The following is an 18,708-nucleotide window of genomic DNA, read 5'->3' on the forward strand; positions in this document are numbered from 1 at the left end:
AGTGTGTTTCAAGAAACTTATGATATTACTGCTGTGTACCACTGTGGTTTATACCTGGGCACAGCTAAACATTCCTTTGAAGCCAGTTTACATCCCTTTGAATTCGTGACCAGAGGCCTGATGCATAAAATACCTGGTCTTTCACCAACTCTTTTGGGAAATAGGTAAGATGGCTTAGGCAAAATATCTCAGTAAGTAGAATCTGTCCTTAGATTCTACTTACTGAGAATCTAAGGACAGATTCTTTTACTTCCTTTATCCTCTTTTCATTGCCCTCTGGATATCATCTGCCCTCCCACGCCTGCCTTATCTATGCATATTCCAGAATTATTTCTCCTAGAACTCATTTCCATGTCTACCTTAATCAGCATTCTCATACTCACAGTGCTGGCTCATTTACTAAAAATGGAGCTGTTCTTATTTTAGGCCACTTGTTGCTAGTTTTGCTTTCCTCCTTTCCCTCTTCTCCTCCTATCCAAGTCTATGTATTAGAGCCCATAAACTATTGTTTATTTTACCAAATCTGGCCGATCTTATGTATTTCACTGTAGTCATACCTTATACATATCTTCATTATATAATTTAATTATAGAAATGCTTTTAAAAAATCTAGATGACCTAATACAAACATGTGTCAATTTAATGAAAGACTTTCAATGGAAATTAATGTTAATGTAATGGAGGTTATTTGCAGCTCATTGTATGTTGCCATCTATTCATGCGCATACACCCCTGTGTACTTGCAAAGGATTACTGTCTCCCTATTTAAAGGCAAGTGTAGAAATTTTTAGCAACATTAAGCACATCTAACTTTTTTGTTAAAAAAATAGAACTTGCTCTCTTGCTACTTATATAAAAAAAAAAGGTCTTTTTAATCAAACATATCCTTTTATTCTGTTAGTGCACACATTTCTTTTTACAAAAAAATAGTGAATTTAAAAATTATTTTATACTTTTTTGTTGTAGTTTGTGATCCTCTTTAGCTTTAGTTTTTAGGCTTTTCTGGGAACGCATGAAAATAATACTTCCCAATGGAAGTTGTTCATATTTATCTCTGAATTGACTTGAGATCATTTAAGTCGTCATTCTAATATATATAAACACACTTAAACAGATTTCAGTAAACCTATCAGAACTTTGTGCTGAGATGCCTGACTGCCATCACTAAAAAGTGAGATCTTTGCTTGGCTCCATACTTGTGATTCAAGTTAAAATATTTAACAAACATCTGCTATACGTTGTAAAGATATCTTTATATAAAGTGCTATTTCTTACCACTATTCTTTAGCATGCAACATACATACTACTTTTACTTTACTTTTTGGCCATGCAGTAAGGCTGTTATGTCTTCCTGCTACTCATAGTTTTCAGATTAAAAAGCTATATAGCCTTTAGTGCTAGAAACTTAACAAAATGTGTCAGGAAAGACCTGTTTAATATCTTTTCTTTTTCCCCGCCCAACCTTCTCCCTCCCCCCTCCCCCCCCAAAAAAAGAATATACCAAACCTTCTTTTTATAGTGTTTGTTTTGGGCAGCATTAAACATTGACTTTCAAATTGAGTTACATAATTCTCATTGTGACTGCATGCTTTTTGTTTTGTCTATTCTAGCTCAATTTTGGTACCCACTGAATTTTTATTCTTTCTTCCAAATTAGTTTGTACTCATTAATCTTTTAATTATTGCATCTCTTGTTTAGAAATGTAATAACTTATTGGCAACTGTTAATGGTGTTTTAGTGTTTTTTCTAAGACAAATTATAGGTAAAAGGGGGTAGTGATGCTTTTGTTGTCTTGTTTTTATCTTTATACACTGAATTTCAAGGTCACACCATTCCTGGTGTCATTACTGATGTCCCTCTGAGAAGGATCAGTACTTACAACCACACTAGAGACCCGATGCATGAAATTCATGCAAGAATAGGCCTTCCTTCCCTCTGGGACCTGGGCTTCCTCACAGCCCCAGCTTCATCCGGAAGGTCATCTGGAAGGATGTCCAGTCTAAGTAGCATATTACACTTTTATTGTTTTAGATTTCACTCATTGCCGAGTAGACTAAACTCTCTGACTAGCAGTTATTAATTTAGTCACCACTAGCTAACTTCCTCTTGTAGGCTACTTGATGTGGCTATTTCAGTTAAGAATTTTAGAGTTAGAAAAAAAGAAAACAATTATAATTGTGCTCTCCTTTATAATACATATTTGGAAAGGCTAAGTAATATATCCCAAATCATCTATCAATGGTATAGCTAAGACTAGATAACCCAAGTATTCTGTCTCTAGTCTCCTTTTTCAATTTTTTTTGCTCTTTTAAGACCTTGTTTTTCTTAGTACTTTTGTCTCCACAGTAACAATACCATATTGCTTCAAGTTGTTTTAAAATGCTTCATTCCAATGCTTTTCTTTTTCATTGCCTTGTCAATGTCATTAGTTAGCCTATAATTGCATAGGTGTCCAGTTTTTCATCTGTCTCATTTCTACAAAATGTTGATTTGTGTTTTAGACCTCATTATTATACAAGGTGGGAGCAAAAGTAGGTTTACAGTTGTGAGTACTCAAAATACAGAGTTTATTCTTGTATTATTATCCTATCTAATAAAAGCAATATGCAAATTGACCATCACTCCAACACACAAGATGGCTGTCCCCATGTCGACACAAGATGGCTGTCACAAATGGCCATCAGGGGAGGGCAGTTGGGAGGGACCAGGCCTGCAAGGGAAGGCAGTTAGGGGCGATCAGGCCAACAGGGGAGGGCAGTTGGGAGGAACCAGGCCTGTAAGGCAGGGCAGTTAGGGGCGATCAGGCCAGCAGGGGAGGGCAGTTGGAAGGGACCAGGCCTACAAAGGAGGGCAGTTGGGGACAATCAAGCCTTCAGGGGAGGGCAGTTGGGAGGGACCAGGCCTGCAAGGGAGGGCAGTTGGGGGTGATCAAGGCTGCAGGGGAAGGCAGTTAGTGGTGACCAGGCCGACATAGGAGGAAAGTTGGGGGGTGACCGGTCCTGCAGGGAAGGGCAGTTGGGGAATACCCAGGCCTGTAGGGGAGAGCAGTTGGGGGAAGAGGGTGTGGGCCTGCAGGGAGGGCAGTTGGGAGGGACCAGGCCTACAGGGGAGGCCAGTTAGGGGTGACCAGGCCTGCAGGAAGGCAGTTAGAGGTCACCTACTGGGATCGGGCCTAAATGGGCAGTCGAACATCCCTCTAGAGTAGGGGTGTCGAACTCAATCAGAGAAGGGGCCAAAATCTAAAATCCAGCCTAAATCGCGGGCCGAATGGTTTACTGAACAGTCATTAACTGACAATGTCATAAACTGACAGCGGAGTGCAGTGATGACAGCGCGGTGCGGGCCACATTGCAAGGCCTGGCGGGCTGGATTTGGCCCGCGGGCCTTGTGTTTGACACATGTGCTCTAGAGGCCCTAGATTGGAGAGGGTACAGGCTAGGCTGAGGGACACACACACACACACACACACACACACACACCCCGATACACTAATTTCGTGCACCAGGCCTCTAGTTTATTAATATTGTATTATTTTCCATACAAACAACTGTAAACCTACTTTTGTCCCCAACCTGTATTATTGGATATGTCTTTAAAATGCCATAGACACATATATGAAAAACTAAAATTTTAGCAGATCACTGAAATAGAAATTTCTAAGTATCCAACTACCGTATTTTTCGGACCATAAGACGCACCAGTTTTTAGAGAAGGGAAATGAAGAAAAAAAGATTCTGAAACAATAGTGTCCTAAAATATTTTATGTGCATTAAAACCCAACATCACAGTCATAAACACATGTAATCAACCCTGTAAAGTAAACAGCAGCATTTAGAACCATTTTAGAGCCGGGCAAGCACACAGAGACCACACAGAGCCGGGCAAGTAAAAAAACTTTTTTTTAAAGTATATGTGTAGGCTATATTTGGACCATAAGACGCAGGGACTTTTTCCCCCCACTTCTGGGGGGAAAAAAGTGCGTCTTATGGTCCGAAAAATACGGTACTTGACATCATTTACATAAATTGTTAATGAAAACGCTTTGTTCCATTTATCCAGAAATTTTGTTACTACATAAATTGGGTTTGTTCATTCAGTCAATGTTAAATATGACTGAAGGTGTAGAAGTAGAATATGTAAGTTGAATCTGTTGGAATGCCTAGAGCTGTTTGTTTGTTTGTTTGTTTGTTTGTTTGTTTTTGAGATCAGCTAAAGAAGACCTTTTCTAAATTTTGTTTATCAGTCTTACAAGTAGGTTATACACTCGATTTTCATAATTTTTTTTTGTTAAAATAAGTATAGATTCATAGGAAGCTGCAAAGATAATACAGAAGAAGTGCCCTGTACCCTTCACCAGTTTTCCTCGTGTTTACATCTTACATTATTATGGTACAATATCAAACAAGTAACATGACCATTGTACAATATGTGTGCATAGTTCTATGTCATTTTTATCATGTTGAAATATTCATATAACCACACTGCAATCCAGATACAGAACTTTTCCATTGGCACAAAGAACTCCCTTAATACTTCTTGCTCTACTGCCCCCTCCTCACCCTACTCCCACAGCTATCCCTAACCCCTGGCACCCACTAATGTTAGCGTTCTACTTTGTTTATATCCCTACCCCCAACCTCCAGGTCTGACCTAATTTGGGACAACTAGATGCTTATAGTAACATGCCGGTCATTGGTATCCCAGTTATGAAGATAATTGTTATTACAATATTATGGTTTTAGACTTTCAGAAATAATGGTTTCATGATCCTTTCAATATCTTTTCACAGGAAAAAAAAAAAAAAGAGAGAGAGAATTAAGTTTAAATAGTACCCACCTTACAATAAAGTGTGTGTGTGTGTGTGTGTGTATGTGTATGTGCATGTGTGTGTGTGTTTGTGTGTGTGTGTGTTTGTGTGTGTGTGTGTTTGTATGCAAAAAAAAAAAAGACAACATGCTGAGTCTAATAAAACACAGATTATTTCAGTGAGTGTTGTCAATACTGCCCCAACATGAAAGAAAGAAAACCAAAAACCACATTTTTTTTTTACCAAGAATATTCTTTAAAATAAAATAAAAAAAGAATATTCTTAAAGCGATACTCATTTTTAAAATGTTTTGTACTACTTTCCATCTTATATGTACAATTTGGAAAAATTGTAAAGAACCAGAGATCTAGGACTTTGAGATTTCTCATTTTGTATATATTGAGACCAACTAAATTAGCCATATATGTCGTATAAATAGTTACTGGTTAGTTGCTCAGTTTCAGATCATCCACATTTCCTCCATTTCTGTAGGGTTCCTTCTCTATTGCATTATGCCATTTTTAAGTGCCAGGTCATTTAAAGATTTTACACTAGTGAAAAGGGTCAGTGATATTTTATACATTTTAATGCTTTTATTGTAATAAAGCCAATAGCTTAAATAATGATTTGAGAATTGATTGAAATCTTGACATAGAAACAGTCCATACATTTCTGTTTGAAATGTAAAGATAATTCCATTTTTTAGATACAACTTTTTCAATGTCAAGCTATACTGTTTGTAAATTTTGCAATTTCAGTTTGGATTAATATTATTTGCAGGTAACCTTCTGAAATTGTAAATTATCCCAGTTTTGTCTTTAGGAATTTTATTGCCTAATTATCTTGCTATAATAGATTTTTTTCTTTGTAAAGGATTTTTTTCGTTGGTATATTCTGTACTGATTAATTTTGATTTTTTGGTTTTCAACTCTAGGAGTCTCTACCACCCGTCCAGTTTGACTGGAGTAGCAGTGGCCTTACTAACCCTTTAGATGGTACGTCTCTCCGTAGAGCCTCTAGCACCAGAGCTAGAGCTAAGAAAGCTACAAAGTTCAGACAAACTTCTCTCTGCTGATTTCCTTTTTTGTTTGAACGTAACTTCTTATTCTTATCTTTGGAAATTCAGGCTTTCTTTCTGAATAGAAATTGCTCAAGAAATCAGCCATTACTACTATTAATTAGCATTAATGGCTAAATATAGGTAGTAGTAGTTAGGTACAATTTTAGTTTCTTCATCTTAAATCAAAAAAATATCTTTATTTTTTACAAGTATGTAGGTAGTTTAAATGATATTTTAGGTAGGATCAATTTACTTGAAATTTGTTTCTGCAGTTTTTAATTTATAGAATTTTCTTGGATGCAAAGTCTTTTGAATAGAGGCTGCTTTGAAGCACAAACCTCAGTTATTTAACTAAAAACAATGCAAATAGACCCATATTTATTGACTCAATGTAGTTTTCAGATTTAATATTTTATAAAGCACTTACATGCAAATAGAAAGTGAATGATTTTCATGATCCTTTTCTAAAATTTATCTCAAAATGCTGGTAAGTAGTTCCAGAAATAATTGTTTTCACTCACGGCTTTAAGAGAAATTCTTCAGAAAGGAAAAGCTTATTTTAGTAATGTGGAGTCTTTAAAATAATGTGAAATGCTAACTTTCCAATGTGTTGAAACCACAAGTTTTAATTTGACCGTAAGATTCAATTATTCTTACTCCTTTATGTCATCAGTTGTTTGAGCCATTGCTTAAAGCATTCTGTCAGTTTTGCCTTAGAATGGGAGCTAGGATATTTGGAAAGCATCCAATTGAATAACAGTGCTGAAGGAAAGCCTGGATGCACCTTTTGCTGTTGTCTGGTGTCTTATTTAGTCAAATCATCGTGCTTTTTATTAACAAAAAACTTCTTTAAAAATGTGTATTATTTCTGATTACTGTTTCAGAGTTAAAGGGGAACAGTACAGCTTGAGGTTGCACATCAGGGTAGGGCAGTTATGACATATTGTTTTATTTTAAACTAAATAAATGTATTGGTGTGTGTCCTAAAACTGAAAACTTTGTTACTTTTTAAACATTATTAATTGGAAACCAGCATTACTAACATGAAAGATTGATTTGGGCATATGCAGTGATTTAATGTTGGGTTGAGATTAAAGTATTGTTTCCCTTTAACGGGTATATTTTCCCTTGGTCTTTCTGCTATGGCTTCGAGTTTGATTGAAAGAATTGAACTTCTAACTAAAACCTTACTAAGTGTTAAATTATTTAACTTGTACATGAGAAAATGTACATCAAATTAAATTGTTATTTCAGAAATGTCCTTAGTAATGAAAAACTAATACTGTACACATTGTTTTAATGTTGATTTTAAAATGTGTAATGACTACTAATTATAACCTGCATGTTCAAGTGTGTGTCTTACCCCTTTTTACACATAACCCCTCCTCCCTTGGCTTACCTTCTGTGTGGCTGCCTACCAACACGGTCACTGAATTTCAAGCTAGTGGAGGTTCCACTCTTCTGAACCTTGATTTCTTTGGGCCCGTGGATGACAGTAGCTCTAGCAGCAGCACCACAATCCCAGGTCAGCAGAGTGTCAAAACCACAATTCTAGTTTATTACTGAGAGCATGACCACATCACTTGACTTTCCTATAAACAAGGAAATAAGTAGATTGTATTCTCTATGATGTCTTTCTAATACTTTTCTTTCACCTATCTATTGTTATTTTCCAGTAGCTGACTATAGCAAATGACTTATGTGAAATGTATTTTAAGGAAAGCTTTCTCAGAGTGTAATATTCAGAGCTCAGAGTCATTTCTAGGAATAAAGCAGTCCTAATGTCTTTATTTAAAGGCAGGAGGTTTTTTTTCCCCTGTAAATGAAAAATGTGATATTTGATATGCTTATTTTTTCAAGCATATTCTATAAAGCCATTTGAAAAAATAAAAGTTTAGAGATATAAGAATATTTTAGTACACAAAGATGACTTTACATTGTAGTGCCTGTGATAATAAAACCTTTACAAATGCTAGCATTCAATTAATTGTTTATTAGTGCTGAATGTATAATTAGGTTCCAAAATGTTGGAATCTAGCACTTAGTTATATAGTGCCACATAGAACTATTGTTGTCTTCATGTAGCTCTTAAGTAGAAAGTTTACTGTTAGTTTTCCATGTGGAGGAAAAAGTTAATAATAGAAAATAATTGCTATGAGATACTAAAAGTTAGAAATAAACCTTACTTGGAGTGCCTGTTAATGTTCAGCCCTGCGAAAGTTCAGTTCATTGACCAAAGAACTAATGTATTTTGTCATTGTCTAACTGAATAAAAGATTAAAATATAATGGCATTTTTATGTTTACATTTTATTCAATATGATTTTAATGACTCTGTCATCCCAATTTGTAATCTGGTAATCATGCCCATTGGTCATCAGATAGCCATTGGGGTGCTCTGTATAGATGCTGATTGCCCAGAATGCATAGCCAGGATCTCTCTGTGCCTCTACTGGTGGCCAGTTACAGTCAGCCTGGTTCCTGAGAATTTGCTGGGTTTATCCTATTCAACTAGATAACACTGCCACCCACTTCCAGCAGTGTAGGTGCCACGATGGGAAATGGGGGAGAGTAAGAGTCAGCTAAGGGTGAACCTGGGGTGTGGATGCCCTTCTCCAAGGTGTGGTTATGGAAATCTGATCCTGCTGTAAGGAAGGTCCAAGGCCATTTGGTAGAATGACTCAATTCCTCCAATCTAAGCCCTGGTTATCATGGTCATTGTTTCCAAGATTTTGCAAACATATGAAAAAACCAATCTGTATCTGGTTGTGACTTCAAAATATTTTACTCTTTACTTACATTACTTCTAAATACATTTGAAATAATGACTGGGTGAGCTAATTAGTTGTTTTAATACTAAATAGGGGGGAAAGTCTGTATCAATTTCCTTATAATGTACAGGTCCCAAGAATGAATTATCAAGTTCCCATTTTTAATTTGCTCTTAGCTTTGTTTTGTCATGAACTATATTATAATTTAAATGAGGGCGCTATTTTTGGATGCTTAAAAATCTGGTTTAAATTTAAATTTTGGTTACATTCTAAACTCAGTTAAAAATCATCCATAGATAATCTAACCATATAAAGAAGTACAGAGATGACCTGATAACCAGGCTCAGTAGCTTTGAGGGAAGCGTAGAGCTGTGATAGAAGTGAAATCAGCATGGTCAAACGCGGTCCTCATTACTTTGGAATCTTTTAAATATTTTCATTCCGTATTTTCATTATATGCTCTAGCTGCTGTATAAACTTGATTACTATAAAGTTGCTTTGCCTTCTTTTTATTGCTATTGGGTTTTGTTAAAACTTACCATCAAGCTACAGGTATCAACACCTTCCTCAGTATTCCATTTCACTACTTGCTTGCACTTCTTCTGACTTGTTTCTGGGAAAGTCATTTTGTCTCAGCTTGCGGTTAATTATTTTGTGTGTGAGACTTAGGAGGTTGGCATAGAACTTGGTTGGCTAGCTTTAGTTATGTAACTAAACTATGCCTCATTAAGATTTTGATGGAAAAAAAAAAATCTTCCATTAAAAATAATTAGTCTAATTATTAGTATAGAGTAGGGAGTTGCTTTGTTTTTTAAAAAGGCCATAGTACTGTTGTTTTCTTTTCGTGCATGTGATATGACAGTGTTTGTTTTCGGCTGGGGGAGGTTGATTATTTTGTTTTTTATCTCCCACTTTACTGTTTGACAGCCAAGTAGCCAGTATTTTACAAATCCAAGTAAATTTTTACCAGCAATTTTCTGTTGCCAGTCAGAATGCAGTTTTTTATTCTGCATCGTTCCTTAAACAGCTACTGAAATTTTGTGGTTACTTAGAAGCTAACCTTTCACAGTGGAGGAAAAAGGTACTTTGGATTCGTTTAGTCCCTTCACAGGCATCTATAATTTTGTACATTTTAATTGCAACTATATACTTATTATAAAAGGCCTTCTAGATATATTTTGAAACTGTATCTTAATGAAATATTAAGAACTTGGGAGAGTCAACGAACATTTTCTATAGCCTTCCTCCCTTGTTGGGCATTGTAAATGTGGAAGCTGCTTTTGCTTGTTTGATTTCTGTAAACATCTGAGATCTATGTTTACATCTGCTAATCATTTCCTAAGTTGAAGGCAGTTCCTGTGGGGTTTTGTTTGTTTTTTTTAATCTTGAATATCCTAACAGGAGGAAACTTGTTCATATCAATATGTGCACTTATATGTAATTTTATTAGCTGATCATCAGAGCTTGTTAAAAAATAAAAATTGATGAAACTATAAGACATTCTCCCTTACAGTCTGTTTTTTCTATTAAACACTGAAACTACTGGACTTGTCTCAAGTAATTTGCTGGGACCAAGAAGAGTTTACAATTAAAATTCTTTTTATCGCATTATCTTTATTATCCAAATTTTAGCTTGAGTTGAAATATTTAATTGTTCTTTTTGTTGTTTTCATAATCTTATTTAATATAAATCTATATTCAAGAGAAATATAAAAATAGATAAGTATATTTTATTGAAGTCAGATAAGGGGAGGATTTTTATAGACTTACAACAAGTCTAATACTCTAACAGCTTCATTTTGAATTCCTCTGATGAGATACTTGGTCTAGCCCTAGCCAGTATGGCTCGGTGGACAGTGTCAGCCTGCGAACTGAAGGGTTCTAGGTTCTATTCTGGTCAAGGGCGCATCCTCTGGTTGCAGGCTTGATCACCAGCAGAGGGTGTGCAAGAGGCAGACATTCAATGATTCTCTCTCGTTGATGTTTCCATCTCTCTCCCTCTCCCTTCCTCTCTGAAATCAAAAAATATATATTTAAAAAAAAGATATTTTGTCTAGTAGCTACTTGATTTAGATATGAGACTATATAAATATAATTAACCCTTGAGACAATTTTTATTTCGCCCAAAAGTAATTATTTTTTCACTTTTTCTGAGAATATTATACCCTCCCACTTCTTAGGAAAAAACAACTTGATATATATCTTCAGTAATAATTTAATGCTTTGAGTAATATCTTAGTCCCTCAAATGATCAGAATATTTAAACTAACCAAATCTATTGCCATATTTGAAACTTTATATTACCTTCCAAATTCTTTGGTGTGAAAAAAAAGAATGCAGGAAAATGGTCAAGAAGGTAGCATTAGAGGATGGTTCAAAAATGTGGTTTATCAGTCAACTTAACAACTGAGTCATCCTATTATATAACAAATCATGTGCATTCCACTTATAAAACATTGTTAACTTTCATATCGCAAACTAATCCAAAATTGAGGGAGTTTTCTATAGGTGTTAGAATTTTAGAGTGTTTGGGTTGTATTATGTTAAAGACTATACATATACCAAAGTGGAATTTTGAAAAGTATTTTCCTATTTTATAAGAACTCTAAAAAGTGAAACTTAAAATTTTTAAAATAAATACCGTGGTACAGTACACTAAAGATGTGTTGTACTTATAAAAGACTCAGATGTTTACAGAACAATTGCCTTTTGCATCTTGGATTGTGGCTAATTGAGTGACCAAATTGCAGCTTGCCATCACTGACTATCATTTTATACTATAAGGTGTGGATCCAGAGTTGTATGAATTAACAACGTCTAAGCTGGAAATCTCCACCTCAAGCCTCAAAGTGACTGATGCATTTGCAAGACTCATGTCCACAGTCGAGAAGACAAGCACATCTACCCGGTAAGCAGTTAGCGCTCATTCCACCCTGACTTGGAGTTCTGTGTTTAACAGCCCACATGGGGAAAGCACACAAGGTGGCAGTATTTCAGTGTATTGTATTAAGACTTACTTTTTGTTTGTAAAAACTAATAATGCCTAATTCCAGAAAGTAGTGTCGGATGTTTAATTGTGAACTATATTAGGGCAGGCTGTTTCATGAGAAACTAGAAAGGGTTAACAGATGGGTATTTTTTTCTCCTCCCACCCCCAACTTTGTAGAGAAGAATTCTGGGTAAGTATTGAGATCACAAAGGCACTGTAGAAAGGGTCCCTCTTACTCTTCATAACTTCCTGAAATCTTTGGGAACCCAGTCTCACTCTCCTAGAGTCACGGTTTTATTTTCTGAATTCTTACGTGTGCAGCACCTCTATTACTGAGGTGTCTGGAACCCCCTTCAGGGACATGGCCCTAGAAAAGCAGTTCTCTCTCAGTGTCAGAACCAGATACAAGAAATGTTATAATACTTGGGAAACCTTTAGTGTTACATGGTTAAGCTCTGGAATAAGCCATTGCTTTGACATGTTAGCCATAGGAATAAGCCAGTTCCTAATAAGAAGCTAATCACTACCGCAATGGTTGGTTGGCATACCAACTCTGCTATCCCACATCCGTGATACATCAGCACTTTAAAAAGTTTAAGCATTCATTCTACAGAGATTTTTTATTAAATTATGAAAATTATTTGTAATTATGAAAAGCCATTATTATTTGTTTTGTAATTGTAATTATGGATACCCTTAACTTTTCCCTGAAATGGATTTGTAGCAGGCACATGCTCATTTATCCACAGATTCTCTCCATTGCTCTCATTACCCCTATTCATAGTAAGGCTACCTGACACTGTTAAAAACTACTGTTAAGTCAACCTACTTGTAAATTAAGTCAATGTGAGTATTTTGCTTGCTTTCTAACTTTTCCTATTCCCAAATAAATCATATTTTCAAATTGAAATTCTTCTCATTCAAGTTTCTCCATTTTTTTTCTATATATGTTAACCAAAAGCTAATGCACGTTTAACTTAAAAAACAAAAAACAAAAAAAAAACACTGATGTTTTTATTGTTTGAGCTTTATCCAGCTACTTTTTGAAAAGTCTCTTCTAAGGACAATCATACTGTTTCCGTTCCTTTTTTCCTCTGCAGTCTCACTGAACAAACTATTTATAGTGGAGCTGTGGACAGCCCAAGATGAGATTCCTTCTTTGCGCCATTAGGAGGAGCTCTAAACTACATTGTTAACTTAGCTCTCCTAACTTTTTAGTTCATCCGTGAAACGTGCTGTATGTGCACTAGGGAACTTTTTCAAATCCTCTATCACTTTAAGAAGTTATTTTAATGTTTTCCCTTATTCTGTACTATTATGGAATGAACTGAAACTACAGTGTGTGTCCTACTGACCATAGCTGCATTGAATTACTCTCTAAACCTGTTCAGCTTTATATTTAAACACAATAAATTGAAAAGAAGACAAGTTGCCAACTTTGTTTTCTATTTTGAAGAATTGTTTGAAAATGGTGAGAAGTGCAAATATTCATAAGTCTTACAATTTGAAGGTAATACTATAAAATGTCACCATAAGTACTACTTCTCAGTTGTACAGAGAAGAGAAAGGGGTGGCATATATGGCTTCAGAAAGCATTTTAGGTGTCTGGTTGTTTTCCTTTTGTTTCTGTCATTTTTGTGTTTGTTTCTGAGTAAACTATAGAATGTAAAGCTCAGCAAAACCTTCTTAGCTCTTGATAGTATATAGAAGATAGAGTGGAAGAGCATTGAGGGACTGTAGAGTAAGAAAAGATTAAGAAACAGTGGTGCAGGTAGAGGAGTTTTGCCTGTAACAAACAAGATCCCATTCTAAGTGCCTTGCATGTATGAGAGAAAAATTACTTCCTAATTTTAATAAGTGGGTGGCCAGTTAGTAGCCACAGAACTCTAACTTAAGTTTATTCAAGCCAAAGGACTAATTGTCAAAAGGGGAAAATATTTTTTTTTCTTACCTTTTAATTGAGATAAAATTTATCCTTCTCAAGTGTACAATTCAGTGGTTTTCAGTATATTCATGAGGTTGCACAACTATCACCACTATCTAATTCCAAATCATTTTTACCACTCCTAAAAGAAACCCCATACTCACTATCCACTTTTTCCAGCCCCTGGCCACCACTAAAGTGCTTTCTCTCTCTGCATTTGCCTATTGTGGTTATCCTATATAGTAAAAGCCTAATATGCTAAGTGTCCGGTCAACCAATGTCAGCCATTCAACCAATCAAAGCATAATATGCTAATGATATGCTAAGACTGCTCAACTGCTCGCTATGGCTTGCACTGACCATCAGGGGGCAGATGCTCCAACCTGGTACGTTAGCTTGCTGCTGGGGTCCAACCTATCAGGCTTGAGTGAGACAGGCCAGACACACCCTGGAGCCCTCCTGTGGCCCCTCCCCAGCTGGCCAACCTCCCATATCCCTCCTCAGCCCTCCTTTTTTTGCATTTTACCATTGACATTCTCAGCAGTGTCACTGGGCTCGGCCTCAAGGTGCTGGTCTTGCCAGTCAGGGTCTTCACAAAGATCTGCATCTCTGCGTCTGCTGGAGAGGCTGCTTGGCCACCTCATGAAGAGAATTAACGAAAGTCTCTTAGTTTTGATGAATACAATTTATCTTTTGTTGCTTGTGCTTCAGGTGTCCTATCTAAGAAACCAATGCCTACTTCAAGGTCAGGAACATTCTAGGTTTTCTTCTAATAAGTTTTATAGTTTCAGCTCTTACATTTAGCTCTTTGATCCTTTTTGAGTTAATTTTTTAATATGATGTGAGATAAGAGTCCAACTTTGTTCTTTTGCCTGTGGATATTCAATTGTACCAGCAACTATTTGTTAAAAAGACTGTTCTTGTCCTGACCAGTTTGGCTTAGTAGATAGAGCATCAACCTGTGGACTGAAGGGTCCCAGGTTCGATTCCAGTCAAGGGCATGTACCTTGGTTGCGGGCACATCCCTAATAGGGTTGTGTAGGAGGCAGCTGATTGATGTTTCTCTCTCATTGAAGTTTCTAACTATCTCTCTCCCTTCCTCTGTAAAAAAAATCAATCATGTGTGTGTGTGTGTGTGTGTGTGTGTGTGTGTATGTATATATATATATATATATATATTTTTTTTTTTTTTTTTTTTTTTAAAGACTGGTCTTTCCCCTCAGCCCCCATAGAATGGTCTTGGCACCCTTGTTGGAAATCAATTTGCCATAAATATATAGGTTTATTTCTGGGCTCTTAAATGTATTTCCTTGACAAAAAGGATAAATCTTAACTAAAGACACTATAAATGAAAATTAGGTCACTGCCTTTGGCTTTGAGAAAAAGTCATGATACAACTTTTTATTTTCAAATTCTCCACAAGCATGTTCTTCCTTATATTTTAAGAAAATAAGATCACATCAATGTGCAGTGACTACAGATAAATGCACAAAGTAAACTTTTTTTTTATTTATTTTTAAATACAGCTTCATATTCCCTCCAAGTAGTGCCTCTGAAATGAGGCAGTTGGTAAAGCCCTAGAATAATGTTTACCAAATGTTCCTTGGGTAGAAGGGTTTTCCTTCCCCATACAGCAACGTACTACACAAATGAGGAAGTCCATAGAGATACAATTCTCTTACTGTTGTTAGTACCCTTTTATCATTGCAAAGCAGTAGGATAAGTTGTAGAAAGTTACGAAATATAAGCCAACAAAAATTTTAAATTATCACATTCTTACCACTCAGATCACTATAACATCTTAGAGCAAATTCAGATTTTTTTCTATGTAAATATGCATGTGTGTTATTTTAACCAAAGATGAGATTGTTATAGTCCATACTGAATTAAATCTACTCTGGCAATCAGTGATCTCCATCTGTCAATTTCAAAAAATTTTCATTTAATCTAATACCCAGGCTATATTCAGATTTCTCTGACAATGTCCTTTCTCTCTGCTTTGTCCAAACCAATATTCAATCTAATGCTATTGTACCTAGCTGTTATGGCTCTTAAGGCCCTTTTAATCCAGCATAGCTACCTTGATCCCTTTTGTTTTTCTTTTATAACACTAGCTTGTTAAAATGATCAATGTTTCTTGCTTCCCCTTACTGTAAACTGGAAATTATATCTAGGGGTGAATGAAGACAGGTAAACCACTGCCTAGAATGCATCAGAGGTGTGGTGTCCCATCAGAAGATACATAACGTCTGAGTAACCCCCATCGTTGGTGATGCTAAGATTGACGTTTGGTGGGAGGCTAACCTTCTCCATTTTATACTTCCAGTTTTCTCACTTTTAGACTAAAAAGAGAACAATCTGGTTTTACTTTAGGCTGATGCAGATATCAGTTTCCCATCAAACATCCACCTAATAGTTTTACCACCATTTGTAAGGACAATTAAATGTAGATTTTTATCAGAAAAAAAATTCTGCTGAGAAACCCTAGAACTCAGTTCAGTATTGGTTGGTGTGCTGATAGTTTCAGCGTGCCTAAAACTGACCCACGTGCCCCATTGAACAACTTCGGCCCTAAACGTCTGGCGCTTGATTTAATCTCAGCCCACATTCAAAAGTGGTAACAATAGAAAAACCTAGGAATAGAATAAAGGTCTGCATCTCTTTCTTGCATTATCTCCTGACTTTCTGCTGCCCATCCCCAGAACAAAGAAAATTGTTAGGTGGCAGGAATAACTTGTGTCACACATCATAGAGGACCAACTGTCCTTTATCATAAAAGAGGTCAGGCTTTTTAGATAAATTATTTTGAATTAACTTTGGTTTAAAATTAGTATTTTTATCACTAGAACTATTTTTTCAATATATTCAGTCTCCTTGAGAAAGGAAAGGCTGGATTATATATAACCATGTGCTCACTTTGTGCCACGTGTGAGGCTTTGCTGGCGTTTTCTGTGGCTCGCCTGCTGGGAAGACACGAGTCACCGGAGTTCTTCATGTATGTGCTCGGCACCAGACTGCTCATTTCTGGCACCTGGGGCCATTGTAGTAAAATGTATTTCATCCGGAGAACCCACGGGATTCTGAGATTTCCCCTGTTCCCGAGCCCCTCCTGCCTGCGTACACCCTCAGTGTCAGCAGCCGCCCCGTGCTGCTGCCTTTGGACACACTGTCTGCACCCCATGGGGGCTGAGGCCGGGGGAGGGCTTTCTCTCCTGGAAACCCCCTTTGGGGATGAGGAGCGCCTGATGTTAGAATGACTTACAAGGTCTTGTGCCAAACATGTTTGTTTTATGTGGAGGTAGTTTTGGTAGTTTCACTGGGAGCAGGGGAAATCCAGTTTGGCGAAGTGTCATTAGTGTCAACTAATGTCAGAAGTGTCAACTTCTGAACTACATTTCTGCTTAGTAACGTTTTGAAATGATGCTTGGGTAGACGCTCCTAGCCTTAAAAGCAAAGTTGTGAGCTATCCGCGGGTACATGTGAATACCCGTATGTACATGCCCAGCTGTAACGAACATACATAAATAAGGCGTGCATCTTCATAAGAGACTTGGCATCTGGCATAGGAAGCACACAGCACAAGAGCATCATGAGGTTCAGGAACCGGCAGAGAGACAGGTGCTCAAGTCCGCACAGATTGCTACCTGAGCACCTTGAGAGTGAGTGCTCCCCCATATGGTCCACAGCAGTCACATGAACACACTTCTCTCTCTGTCCATAGGAAACCGAAGAGAGAGGAGCACCTCAGCGAAGAAGCCATCAAGGTGATCGCTAGCCTTCCTGACCTAACGTTCATGCATGCCAAGGTGTTGATGTTCCCAGCCACGCTAACACCTTCCACGAGCTCCCAGGAGAAAGCGGACTGATGGCTGAGAGGAAGTGGACAGTTTCAGTGGCTTTTCCTTCTCTCCATCCCTCCCCTACCATCAAAAGCATACCTGCTGTAATTAAAAAAAAATTCAAGTTCAGATGATTTGTTGGTAAGCCACACTAGAAAGGTATACATAGTAATGTATATTTATTTACATACTGAAGTCCTAAATTTATATTAGAAAAAATGTAAATAATCAGGGGTGAACATTTTTGAAGATTTATTCTTTTTGTGTTGCTGGGGTGTATACATTTATGTCTTTGTGAAATACACTGGTAGTGTCCTTCTTACAAAACTTTTGAAATAAAAAAAAAAGAAAATTAAAAACTCAAATCTCCACTGTCTGTGAAATCCCCTTCAGTCTTTCCCAGATTGCATTGAATGTCCTATTAATTTTTCATATCATACGTTAAATTACTTTTACTATCATATATAAGCTCCAAAGTCATTGTTAAATGTGTGTGTGTGTGTGTGTGTGTGTGTGTGTATGCGTGTGGTGGATTTGTTTCAGATCTGGCTTTTGTTAAAATTTTTGTGCTCTTTTTTAATCTTTTCAATCTGGCATATTGCTGTTTGACCTTTTGCAAGGTACTGCATCGATTGCTCCTTTGTTAAGGGTATGGATCATTGTCAGAACTTGATTGGAGGGGTTTAAAGTGATTGTATGTCTGTTTTAAATCAGTTTGGTTTGGAGAAGGACCAAATTATATGAATGTCTTACCATGAAATTTACTTGTTACTGATTTTTGTTGTTGTTATTCTATCATACCACTATTTTTTGAGGATTTTGCACAGTGTAAATGACATAATCATAGATTGCTATGGTTTAGGCTGTATATACAGTAAAAACTATGGGTTTTAAATGTTTGGGGAAATTCCTATGGAAAAAAGAGAGAGCTGTAGAAGAGCTTTTAACAAGGGTAATGTGCATGCCCAAGGTCTTCGGAGATTTCAGTGTGTAAATTTCCTTTTAGCTTACACAAAAATAAAATAATTTAAAAGAAATTTAGCCTGGTGTCTTTGTCCTTTGGTATCTGGGGAAAATGTAATGAATTTGGATGTGAAGTTTTACCCCGTGTTAATGTACTTCAATTCAGAGGAAACCATTTGGTAGGGCTTCCACTTTGTTGAAACCAGGAAGAATTCGAATCCAATAAGAATTGGGTCAGTCATTTAGTATCTGAGCTGTTTTTTATGTATCGAATAGAACACGAGATCATAAAAGAAATTCCGATGATTCATTATGATGTGTCTTCATCTGAATTAGCAAGGTGAAGTAGGGATTTG

General features: G+C 36.6%; 1 protein-coding gene across 3 annotated transcripts in view; it reads left to right on the forward strand.

The window, feature by feature from the left end:
* Positions 1–18,426, forward strand: part of AFTPH (aftiphilin) — a 60,918-nt gene extending 42,492 nt beyond the window's left edge. The window contains exons 7-10 of one of the 3 annotated variants that reach the window (XM_084901064.1): positions 5,742–5,802; positions 7,309–7,392; positions 11,422–11,545; positions 17,272–18,426. In XM_084901064.1, coding sequence (XP_084757190.1) covers positions 5,742–5,802; positions 7,309–7,392; positions 11,422–11,545; positions 17,272–17,416 — 414 coding nt within the window. In that variant the 3' untranslated portion in view covers positions 17,417–18,426. The remainder of the gene's footprint in view (positions 1–5,741; positions 5,803–7,308; positions 7,393–11,421; positions 11,546–17,271) is intronic. The other 2 variants (XM_084901065.1, XR_014796520.1) reach the window with 2 other exon arrangements.
* The last annotated feature ends 282 nt before the right edge of the window (positions 18,427–18,708 follow it).

Source organism: Pipistrellus hanaki (assembly GCF_964339955.1).
Source record: "Pipistrellus hanaki genome assembly, chromosome: 12".
NCBI lineage: Eukaryota > Metazoa > Chordata > Mammalia > Chiroptera > Vespertilionidae > Pipistrellus > Pipistrellus hanaki.